The sequence below is a fragment of the Ambystoma mexicanum genome, chromosome 4q, assembly GCF_040938575.1.
Source record: "Ambystoma mexicanum isolate Mex_15411 chromosome 4q, UKY_AmexF1_1, whole genome shotgun sequence".
Taxonomy (NCBI): Eukaryota; Metazoa; Chordata; class Amphibia; order Caudata; family Ambystomatidae; genus Ambystoma; species Ambystoma mexicanum.
Window position 1 is genome coordinate 885,842,319 of NC_090928.1, and position 12,637 is coordinate 885,854,955.

Sequence of the window (12,637 nt, forward strand, 5' to 3'; positions counted from 1 at the left end):
CCTATTGTTTGAGGGGGCTAACACCAACGAGCCAACGATTGACAGAGTGGACAGGGCGGGTGCTCCCAGTAGAGGCCCCAGGCCCGTCCTCGTCAAATTTCATTATTTCTCTGAGAAGAGCAGGATCCTGGAGCTGGCACGGAAGAAGGGCCTGATTGCATGGGAAAATTCTCAAATCTCGATTTTTCAAGATCTGTCAGCCCTTACCTTAGCGAAACGCCGGCTCTGTGCCCCTCTAAGGAAAATGCTGCAAGCAAAGGGAGTGCGTTATAGATGGGGGTATCGCTTTCTGCTGGCTTTCGAATTGGAGGGGTACAAGTATGCCGTGGTCACCAAGGATTATATCTGCAGAGTATCTCAGGAGCTGCATGGAGCGCCGGATGCCGCCCCCTCAGGCGCGGCCCAGGAGAGAGGTCCGTAGGGGCCAATTAGAGCCAAACCACTAGAGGAGAGACGTAAAGTCCGACGTCACAGGAAATTCAGAAGGGTTGCTCCTGCCTCTCTGGGTTCATCAAATGGATAATGTCTCCTGGTTTTAGTTGCTTCGGCCTTTAATGTGGGAAACTATCTGGCTCTGTGTATCTTGGTTTGTTCCTGTCTGAGGGGTCCCTATAGGGGGTCTCTCCGGTTTCTGATTCTAAAGTATGTGTTGGTTTGTGGCTACCTACCAGCCTACGGGGCGGTCTCCTTTCCTTAGTCTCTTTTCCCCTGGCGTGGTAGTTTTGGGCAGGGGCTTTAAGATTTCCCAAGGCTTGTTTATGTTAGTTTTTTTTCAATTTGTCTTTAGTGTGTTTTGAAGGGGGGTGCTCTTGTTGTATATGTTGAGCTCATTCGCTGAGAGGAGGAGACACTGGTGGCCTGGTCTAGGCTCAAGCTGTTGGAGCTACGGGTCCAGGCGTTCAAGGACTGGGTCGGTGGGGGGAGGAGGGTGTTCGCTTCAGTTGTTGGGGTGGTTTTTTAAGGCTGCTGGGGCTTGCAGGGGATAGGGGTTTCACATGGTTCTTCATGGTTTTCTCTTGGGCACAGAGACTGGGGTTTGGGACAGTCACAACAGGCTCCCTAGTGGAGTCGGAGAAATATTTTCCTCTTTTCCATTGGTGATTCTCTTCAGTTTTTGTCTGTGGGGTCCATGAACGTGCGGGGATTAAACTCTCCTACTAAGAGATCTAAGAGAGGGAATTTTCTAGGTTCAAACTTCACTTTCTTTTTGTACAGGAATCCCATTGGGTCAAGGGGAAGGAACCGAAACTCAGGTCCAGGGCCATTCAGCACTTGTTCAGCACTTGTTTAAGTCTCTCTACTCCGCGAAAAAACGGTTGCCCTCTAGATTTCCCCCAATGCCCACTTTCCCCCAAGGCATACAGATCCGACTCGGAAGGGCGTTATATCATGGTCAAGGGGGCAGTGAGAGGCAGGTTGTTTACTCTGGTGGGCGTGCACGCCCCGAATGAGGCACAGGATGTTTTTTGGGAAGGGATGAGGGAGATAATCAGGGGATTCGCTGAGGGTTCTCTAATAGTAGGCGGGGACTTCAATATGGTTCTCTGTCCGAATAAAGATAGAAAATCCCCTAACCCTTGCCCCGATCTAAGGGCCCAAGTGAAGTTGGCGGACTCTTTCCGTTGGATTAATGGGGAACTGGGCTTGGTGGATTTGCACCCTCCTGGGCGCGACCACAAACCACTCTTCACTTTTTACTCTAAACTGCATTTGGCATTCTTCAGGGTTGATTCCATGCTGGTAGACTCTTCGATCTGGGATTGTGTCTCTGATTTTGGGGTAGCAGCTATTCCGTGGTCCAATCACAAATTGGTTAGAGTCAATTTGGGGGACCCTCCCCTCCTGCCTCTCCTAGGTCTCGGTGGACTTGCAACAACACCTTGCTGCAAGATAAGGAGTTGAAACAGTCCCTTCTAATTGCTATTAAAGAATACTTTGTTCTTAATGACACCGGGGAGGTGGATGTCATGGGAGTTTGGGATGCATTCAAAGCCACGATCAGAGGCTCACTTATGGAGATGGGTTCGAGGATGAAGAGGGCTAGGGATCGGGAGGAGCTAAAGTTGAGAGAGCAAATTGCCGCCATTCAGCCGGGGGGGAAGCTGAAGTCGCAGATGCTCCCGGGCAAGGGGGAGGAGCTTCAAAAGCTCAGGGCGAAATTGTCCGATCTCCTTGTGGGTCAGTCGGAGAGAAAGCTAGCCTTCTTAAAACAGCGGTATATAGAGAGGGGGAGAGAAGGCGGACAGGATTCTCGCTTGGGGGCTTAGGGAGCTTTGAAACATTAGAAGAGTGAACTTCATCTCCTCCTGGGCAGGGGAGCAATCGTGCAGGATGGCCTGATAGCTGAACAGTTTAGGCAGTATTACGAATGCCTTCATGCATCAGAGTACACAGGTGACGGGGCCGATGTGGACCATTTCTTAAAATCCCTGCCCATTCCTCATCTCTACCTGGAGAACGCTGACTCTCTAGGGCTTCCCATTTCTCCCCAGGAAATAATTGATACCATCTCTTCTCTGACAGTTTCTCAGTTTGCTTCTATAAGACATTCTGTTCCACTTTAGCCCCATTCCTAGCTAGGGTTTTCAACTCCGCCCTTGACACAGGCTCCCTTCCTCACACCATGATGTTGGTGCTTATTGTGGTTCTCCCGAAAGAAGTGAAAGACCCTTCACTCTGCCAGTCCTACTGGCCCATCTTCCTTCTCAATATAGATGTTAAAATTCTAGCTAAACTCCTGGCGAAACTCTTTCCATCCCTGGTGCACGGGGACCAGGTCGGTTTTATTCCTGGTCGCCAAGGGTCAGACAATGTGAGGAAAACTATGGACTTCATGCAATAGGTTTCAAAGGGCGATACGGAGCCCTACCTCCTCTCTTGGGACTCTGAAAAGGCCTTTGACCGTGTCGAATGACCTTATATGGGTAAATTGCTTTGGGAAATGGGCCTGGGGGATACATTTTGTAGGTGGGTCTCAGCCCTGTACAACGGCCCCGTAGCAAGGGTTCTGGTTAACAACTGTACCTCGGCATGTCTGCTGCTTACTAGAGGTACCCGCCAGGGGTGCCCCTATCCCCCCTCTTGTATGCTTTGGCGATGGAGCCCCTTGCCATTGCGGCCAGGGCGGCAACAGGGTCTCGGGGGTGCAATGTGGGGATTGTGAATTCAAATTATCCTTGTTCGCGAACAATATTTTGGCTTACCTGACTAATCTCTAGGATTCCCTTCCTCATTTGCTGGGCCTAATTCACCGCTTTGGTTCCTTCTCAGGGCTAAAGGTCAATGTAACCAAATCCTGCATAATGCCGATGGGTGGGTTGGACCACGAAATTAATGGAAATCCACAAGATACTTAGGCACCAATATTCCCAGAGATCTGGGTAAATTGTTTGTGTCAAACTTCCCCTGTCTTCTAGAAAAGATCCGGAACGACCTGGCAAGATGTGCTCACCTTACTCTCTCGTGGTTTGGGCGCATGGCCATGGTTAAAATGAACATACTTCCTCGGCTTCTTTAGCTTTTCTTGTCCCTTCCCTGCATAGATCCCGATTCCTTTTTCGAACTATCACAATCCGTGTTCTTCACTTCATTTGGAAAGGCAAGAGGGCTAGAGTGAAATATTCCACCCTGACTCTTCCACAATCTTTCGGTGGCTTTGGCCTCCCTGATTTTAGATTGTACTATAAGGCAGCCCAGTTGTGTGTGATGTTAGAACACCTTAGAGATGACCTATTGGACTTACGTGGAGGATGTTCAGGCCCATCCGAAAAAGGTCAGGGACCTACTATGGGCTACCTCAAGATCCCTTCCATTTTCTGTTAGATATCATCCAACTCTGGCTGCCCTGTAGGCATCCTAGAAGCCTAACAAAGATAATAAGCTCCTCTCTTCCTGGCCTTCCCCTCCATCTTCTCTATGGGGCCCCCCGTTCAATCTTGGTTCTAGAGGTTTCCGTGAGACATAATCATGGTCTGATAAGGGGTTGGAGAGGGCTGCCCAACTCTTTCGCCAGGATGTCGTCATCGAATATGACCAGCTGTCAGAGGTGTTGAGGGATAAGCCGTTCCCCGTTTTTGAATATTTGCGGCTCAAGGGGATCCTCACTCAAGCCGGCTGACTGGCTGATCTGACTCGCCCCTTGACTCCCTTTGAAAAGATCTTTGTGGAATCCAGGGCCAGAAAGGGCTCCCTCTCCAAGATTTATAATGTGTTGGTCACCGCTAATCTAGAAGGTAGACAGCCGTTCAAGCATATCTGGGAGGAACGATTGGGCCTTACCCTTGACAACTATACATGGAAGTCAGTCTTCAAGTCAATCTTTTCGGGGAGGTTGTACACGGCAGCCATGGAACATAGTTTTAAGATCCTCCACTCTTAGCATCGACCCCCGGTCACCCTATCCAGAATGTTTGCTAAAGTGTCTCCGATGTGCCCTAGGTTGTGTTCACACCGTGGTACCTGGTACCACATGTGGTGGGATTGTCCGGTCATCCAGGTCTATTGGTCTGAATTGCTCAGTTGGATCAAGGACATACTGGTAACAAGCCCCTCCCTTCTCCCCTTGGAGATCCTCTTGGGCACACCCATGCCTTATAATGATTCTTTTACCTTCTCAAAGGTGACAGGGGCTATGTTGAGAGCGGGGAGACTGGCCGTAGCCCAAAAATGGAAGAGTTCCTCAGCCCCCTCTAAGGCAGAGTGGCTTAACAAGTTATTAGCTATTTTCACTTATGTGAAATTGTCTGCCATCACCAAAGATACTATGCCTTCTTTCTTGCAGGATTGGACTGTGGTTCTTTTAAATGTGGACTGTGATGCCCTGAAACTGTGAACTGTCTGGGTTTCTAAAGTCTCTAAAAGTCTTGCAGGTGCTGCCTGTATCCCTTTCTGTTGCCACTTCTCATAATGTTGTGTGGGACCTCACTATTATTGTTGCCACTCTGAAAAGTCATAATTAGTGTCTAGTTCTAACCTTATGCCTCTTGAACCTATTGCCCAGTGAAGCCTGGTAAGCATGTGGAAGGAGGGGCAGGGGGGTATGAAGGGGGGAGATATGGGGGGAAATTGGTATGCATTGTTTTATTAATGTTTGTAACTGATGTTCTACGCCGGGTGTTGACTGGCAGATCTGTTTGTTGAAATGCTTAATAAAAACAAAGTTAAAAAAAATTGTAAAAACTCTTACAAATTCTCTCACTTACAAATGCTCATGGCATAAAAAGAAAAAAGGATGAGAAAAAAGATTGAAGAGCTTTGCCGAAACATCAGTTTCCTGAGTGCCCAGAAATATAATGATAAATAATTTAACCCATTTAAGTTAATGTTACAATAACCTTAAAAAGAGTTATAAAGAATAATTTGAGGGGAATCAGAAAATGTGCACCTGCTGTCACATAGTAAACAACTAAATAATTAAAGCATGATTATTCCATTCTGCAAACCTGCCGCATGTGCCCTTTGGGGTGGTTATCTTCACCGGGAAACATAGAATTGAGAAAAATGTATTGTTGCCAAAGGTACCAATGGCACATAAAAAAACAGAAATAAAAAAAACTGTTCATTTATTGTCAGTCCATTCAGATAATTTGTACATATCAAAACCAAATGTTTTCTTCTTAAATTTGGTCCGTCATGTTTTACCCAAAAACATGCAAACTTAATATTTTAATCTGGGGTGGATCACCTCTGACGGCCTTTGGTGGTGCATGATCTTTCTATGTCACTCAAAATTTCAGTTGTTGTTTACCTATCCAGAGTTTGTGGTGTTGTAATGACTGCTAATTACTAATGGAATCATGATCTGTGTAATGGACAATATAATGGCATTTATATTTGATAGCACACCTTCATTCAAGAGCTGCTATAATTAAGTGCATTTTGGTTGTTTATGATGAAAAACTTTATTTCGTGAATGGCTAATGGTAGCTTGCAGTAATCGTGGCGATTGTAATACTGTCCAAAAATGTCTTTCTCCTTTTATAAATCGGGTGGTTAGGTAGTTTTATCAAGACTGGAATAATGTGAATGATTTATGTTTGATGATCAACTGTTTACTCTAACTAAGGGTGGAGACAGTTTTTTTTTTTCCTTTGGCCGAAAGGTGGAAAAAAAATTGTTTTGGTATAGGTAGCCTTTGTTCGATTCTTTTAAATACTTGAGGAAGGCTTATTATCTAGTACTGTTGCTTTATTTAACGTTCACTTCCCTTTCATTGTGGTGTTCTGTAAAGGAAATGCTGTAACTAACGTGTTTTTAATGGTGTATGATACATTATTTAATTTGATATTGTTTACTTAAACAAATAAAATAAAAAATAAAAAACTTAACATTTAAATTGTATGGAATGTACCCTTTCCATTTCTATTTATTCTGTTTGTTCTTGTTATCTGTGATGTTTGTTTAACTCCCCATCCGCATCACTGTTGTGTATGGAACAGAGCGTTCTGCCTTACCATTCAATAATCATTGTCTTTCTGAATTCATAGCTGTTTATACATACAAATTTCAATTTTCTTTTTAGAATTTTGTCATGAAAGGCTTGTTTCCCAGGAAAAGGGATAATTTCATCTACAACTTTCTTTCAAATGTGTTGCATTCCGCTAGCACAAAAAAGAAAATGTAAATGTTTACATTAATTAGATAGAACGTATTGAACACACATGGGAATTGGATCGATTATCTGCACATCAGTGCCTTTGGGAACAGTACATTTTTCTTATAAAGAGTTGACATGCATGTTTCAACACCAATGTACGTCTGGCCATTGGGGTCTTCTTCAGGGTGTAAATCCCAATTTACAAAATGTTTTATTTCCATAAAGTTTCATCCAGCGGATGACATCGGCTTGCTAATCTGCAACTTTACCTCTGTGAACAACATAATATATGATGGCTCTTGTCACTATTTGACTTATTGCTATACGCGTCTCTCTCTCTGTAAGTTATTACGCCCTTATAGTACATTAGTCCCTGCTTACCTTCATGCATGCTCTGTGAAGTCCAAACGTGCACAGTTCCAAAGAGCCGGCGTCTCGCTTGCTAAACTCCAATATACTTGTTTACTATGGTTACCTAGCAAAGGGCACAGAAGCGTCCGCGAGTGCCGACGTGGCTGGCTCTCATCTGTTGCTGGTGTTATGTAAACTCAACGTGTAAATCAATATTATACACCATGTGATGCATCTTGAAAACCAATGTATTTTATTTTGAGATGCAATTACGTGTTAACTGGGTTCCAATCTTCATGTTCGCATTGGTTACCTAGCAACGGGCGCATGTGCGTCTGTGAGAGCTGACGTGACAAGCTTTTATCTGTTAATGTTTTTCTGTGGATATAACTTGTAAATCCACATGATAACTGTACTAGGCTCTGGGACAGCACAACGTGCACTATGACTTGGTACACAAATCCAGAAGTCAAAGTTCATAATGACCACCTGAGCATAAAATACTCTGCCATGCTGTTCCACATAAACCACTTATCGGACCACACAGAAAATAGAGAACATTCAAAAGAGGTGCTGACAGAAAACTGGAAAACACGCTAGTTAATGTATCAATAAGAGCCGGGGAAAAGGTTGGTGTTAACATTTTCCTCACTTTTTTGATCCATATCCAGTTCATAATCAGGGTACCATAATCTCCAGCAATGCACTTTAGGCATGCTTCGCTCGGGCCTGCCTTAGCTCCGGCTGGTGGGCCATTACCAGCCATGTTCTCCCTCCTGAGCGGGCATGAATGCCATATTCACCCACAGAGCTGTTATTCATCTACAGGTCAGAATAGACCACAATGGTATAACATATCTGCCACCTGCTGTGAGGAATGTGGCACTGCAGTGCTGATAGACTGGCTAATAACAGGGCACTGATGTCACAGATAAACAAGGAAAGAGAGAATTGTAAGTGTTGAATTGCCAGATAAAATTCCCAGGAAAACACATTAAAAAAGAAAAGACAGCACAGGCAACAAATAACCCCAAATTAAGTAGGGGGTAGATTGTGGCCCTTTCTGATTTAATGTGTAGTTTAACCAGTTGGATGAATATTTCTTGCAAGCTTCTGAAATGATACCATGTATAGGTCAGAGGCAATTCACTATATCTTTTACAAGGATGAGTTATTACGGCCAGTAGCCCAAGTGGTTTAGTATCCTACATTGATTCATTTTGTGAAATTATAAATGCTTGAAAGCTGCCAATGAAAATACAAAACTCCAATTTGTTCTCAAGTACAAACACAGTAAAATAAATCTGCTGTGGGTAAAAATGTCTCTATCAAGGTTTTGTTGGTTTGATTATTTGGGTATCATATTTATGGAGCAATTCCCATGGAGAGACCATTTCGACAAAAATCGAAAATAAGTGACCAAGGGAATAATAAAGGTTTGAACACTTCTATGAAGTGGAAGGGAGGAGAACTCAAAATATTGTCACACATGCAATAATGGCGCTTTTGGAGTCCTGTTAGAATACAATGACAAGATAATTGCTTTTTGCAACTAATATTAGGCAGAAGTTACGAATGCAAGGGCTTCACTTGAACTGCTCTCCTTTTAGTCTAGTCAAAATGCATGAATACCTTAAGAAATAATGAAATAGGTTGTTGTCTACTCATCCACCGAGTTGGTTCTGAGGCTGAGACCAAGAAAAAGGAGCTCACACAGGAACTCGATAGGGATTAGTAAGAAAACCATGGAAGCAAAAAAGAATAAACAATATCCCAAACATAGGTATACGAACTCAGTAGAATATCATTAAAAAACAAGGGTGATTGAGCATATTGCATTTACACTTGAACGCAGGATCAAAATGTATTTAATAAACAGACATTAAACATTCTATTAATAGCCATACCTGGCTGAGGTTTCCATCATTACCTGCACATAGACACATGTATGGGGGCATAGAAAGGGAAGAATTACCTTATGCTCTGTTGTGTTTAAATATTAGATTGATTTATTTGGAACTTGCAGAAAAGGAATGTGGACAGAAGTGTGACAAATCACGGGATTCAGTCACTTCTCCCCACGGGGGAGCCTTTTGCTGTGAGGCGAGAGGTGAGCCCACTATGCAATACCCTCCCTGGGGTAGAGGCAAGCAGGACCTCACTGGGAGAGACTCCTCCCATGGGGACAAAGACTCCTGTTCCGATGAGGAGTTTATGAACCAACCCACTTATAACCCGTCACTACTAATACCAACCAGAAGAAAACAAAGAACAAGCTGAGATTTATTATTGTCATGCAGAACCGTGGAGTAAATCTGAAAAGAGACACCTATTCAGTACTGAGATGAAGCAAACCACTTCAGTAATACCGAGTGCGAGCAGGACAGAGAAGAGGGACTTTGACGGTCCGCCGGGGAAGTCCTGCGGCCACGTCATAAGTCAAAGAGGAGGAGACCTGGGCTTGAGAGAAGCCTGGGAAGTCCAAATCTGCTGTAAGAGCAGAGCTGAAGGAGGCAGCAACGAATGGCTTCAGGTGTTGAGAATAAGCTGGTGTTTGAGGCTAGGTATCTTATGCACAGGATAACCTGAGATCAGAGAAGCTGAAGAAGTGATAGAAGGTCCAAGAAGTGTTCAAGTGAGAAGTTGTGGTGTGACCAAAGCTCAGTGGACCTGGGAGTCTCTAAACAATGCCAAGACACTTACCTGAAGGCACTGCAGAGTGTGCTGAACGAAGAGGAAACAAAAAGCCAGCCTGACATCCACCCTGTGGAGACCACAAGCCCAGTGAGGCAAACTCTGAGGCAGGAAGGTAACTGGGAGAACGGGAGACCAAAATAATGAGTAGAAAATTCATGCTCTTCCCAGTAAGGATCAAGAATGGGAAGTAACTAATGAGAGTGGCAATCATAACTGGAACAATCATACTCATCCCAGTAATTACCAAGTGTTGGAAAGGAGTGAGAATCATTACTGGCACACTCATACCCATCCCACTAAGAAGCACCTGTTGAAGAAGAGGGGAATCCTAACTGGAACTTTCACAATCGTCCCAGTAAGTGTCGGTCCCAATAAGGGTCGAATGGGGAATATGAAAGTGGCAATCATTACTGGAACACTTATACTCATCCCAGTAAGAAGTAAGTAGCAAAGAAGAGGGAGAATATTTACTGGAACAATACTACTTGTCCCAGTAAGAATCAAGTGAAGGAGAGGAGTGAGAAGTACCACTGGAACCCTCATGCGTGTACCAGTAACTACCAAGAGTTGGAAAAGAGTGAGAATCACTACTGGAACACTCATACTTGTCCCAGTAACAAAGTGAAGGAGAAGAGTGAGAAGTAAAACTGGAACCCTCATACCCATCCCAGTGACTACAAACTGAAGGAGAAGAGTGAGAAGTATTACTGGAACACAGACACACTCGTCCCAGTAATGACGAAGAGTTGGAAAAGAGGTAGAATCATTACTACAGCAGTCCTGCTTTGGCAAGCCAGGAAAAAGATTGGACATTGAGCAGAGAAAAAGTCTAAAATGTAATTAACAAGGAAAGAATGGAATTGCCTTAGGGAAGAGGGGAACAGATACAACAAAATGTCACACGAGAGAAGAAGAAAACAGAGTGGTAACCAACTTGTAAAAGACACTGTTGAAATGTTGAAGAGCCCAATATCTGAACTATATGATTTGAGAAAAGTAGTTACTAAGTACTACCTACGAATACTTTACCGAAGTGAACCTGCTGAGAAGCAGACCACAAGAGAAGGGAGTCATTCTCCTGTGCCTTAGTTGTTTTGATAGTGGCCGGGACAGATTACATTTGTTTGGATAAAAATGGAAGACCAGAGTCCTTGCCCTCTTCTGATCTGCCACAGAAATCAGGATGGTTGGGAAGTTGAATAGAGAGCAGAAGTGAAGGGCGGAGTCTTATAAATTTATTAATAAAAGCTGTTCCTTACAATTTACCACTTTTTCTGTTATTTGGAAAGTCACACAATTTGGTGACAAAGTGACCAGAGGTCCAGACCCAAGATAGTGCATCAGTGTGCTTGCCTAATCGGTCCAGCACATTACAGATGCCGCACAATGTCAGAAGTGTTCCTGTCACCCCCTAAAGCAGCCGAAAATGTGAAAGAATAGTGAGTGCCAGGCAGAGAGGGATGATAGTCACTGGCATATGAGGCCTTGGAGCACAGCAAAGGGTGCTCACCCACATTCTAAAGCATTGCCATATCACAGATAATGGGACTGTAATTAGAGAAAAGAACCTCCCGGCGTGTGTCATGCATCGCATGAAATGAGAGCACACGTAACCAAGACAACGAGCGCGTTGTTTTGGAAGGAAAAGGGTTACCATATTTTAATCTTGATGTCGCGTGTATTTGAAGCATGCTGAGCTTAACCAAGACAACGTGCTGCGTTGTGCTGGAAGGAGTGAAGTTACACAATTTGTAAAAAAAATCAATAAATAGACAATGCAAGTGTGGTATTGAATGCAGCAAGACAGAAATTGACCCACAGCTCCAAAATAGCACATAAATAAGAAATAGAAGATAACAAATACAGTAGCAATTTAGAGAAAGTGGAAAGAGAAAAATAAATTAGGCAAATGCTAGGCATTACCATGTACCCTCAGAAAGGTTTTCACCGAATGCAGAAAAACCATCCATCCAGTGGAGCGAATGGGACGAATACTGAAGAAATAATCTGAGGGCGGTGGAACATGAAAATTTTACAGCGGAAAAGAGGAAGTCCCTTTTGCTTCATGCATTGGGACTAGAGGGTCAAAGGAAATACAGGAAATTGAGAGCATTGACAGCATTGACAGATATAGAAGCTGGAGATTTAGATGCACATGAAAAAATGATAACATAAATGGACAAGTACTACCGCCCCTGAAACTTATGGTGCGATTAACAGGTTCATCTTTTACTAGAGGGTGCAAAAGGAAGACGAGTCGATAGAGGAGTATGTCTCAGTGTTCAAGAATTTAGCACTGAGATGTCTATTTGTAGCTGGAGCTGGAATAGCAACAGAGGAGTTGATAAGAGAAGAGATTATCATACACAATAAAGAACCCTGTGTACAAGAACACTTGGGGACGTGCGGTGACCCATACCCACAAGACAACATAGCTATTGCAAAAAAGATTGGACATAGATAATTGTGTTAAAAAGAAATCAAAATGTAAAAGGAGGTACAACAGGAACGAACAGAACCTAACAAAGATACTGAACATGGGGCACAAGCAAGATTTATTGTGATCCAAAAAAAGAAATAATTTAATAAGTCTAATCCAGATAAAAAAGAAGAAGAGAGATCACAGAAACGCAAAGAACAAATCAATAAAGACTACAGTAAACAAGGACGGAAAGGGCTGAACAAAGGTGAGAAGGGAAAAAACAAATGTCTTAGATATGGTACTATTGGCCACTATGTAAATTCAAGAAATTGTCCGGCACTGGGGCAAATATGCGCCTCATGCAAGATGAGAGGACATTTCTCAATAGTATGCGGGAGGAAGGAAAGAGTATCATTAGTGCAAGAGAAACAGAATCAGAGGACGGATGAGTGGTTGAAGTTCAACAGGAGATGGCAGGTAAGGTTGTCCATGAAATAATCGAATTAGAAATGTCAGCGGAAGAAAAAAATGAAAGTTATTTGAACGAAAATTACTTTCAGTTTTATCTCCCG

General features: G+C 43.5%; 1 protein-coding gene across 1 annotated transcript in view; it reads right to left on the reverse strand.

Moving 5' to 3' along the window:
* Positions 1–7,119, reverse strand: part of CAMKMT (calmodulin-lysine N-methyltransferase) — a 580,736-nt gene extending 573,617 nt beyond the window's left edge. Inside the window, exon 1 of the mRNA XM_069608450.1 lies at positions 6,977–7,119. Coding sequence (XP_069464551.1) covers positions 6,977–6,986 — 10 coding nt within the window. The 5' untranslated portion in view covers positions 6,987–7,119. The remainder of the gene's footprint in view (positions 1–6,976) is intronic.
* Between the last annotated feature and the right edge of the window lie 5,518 nt (positions 7,120–12,637).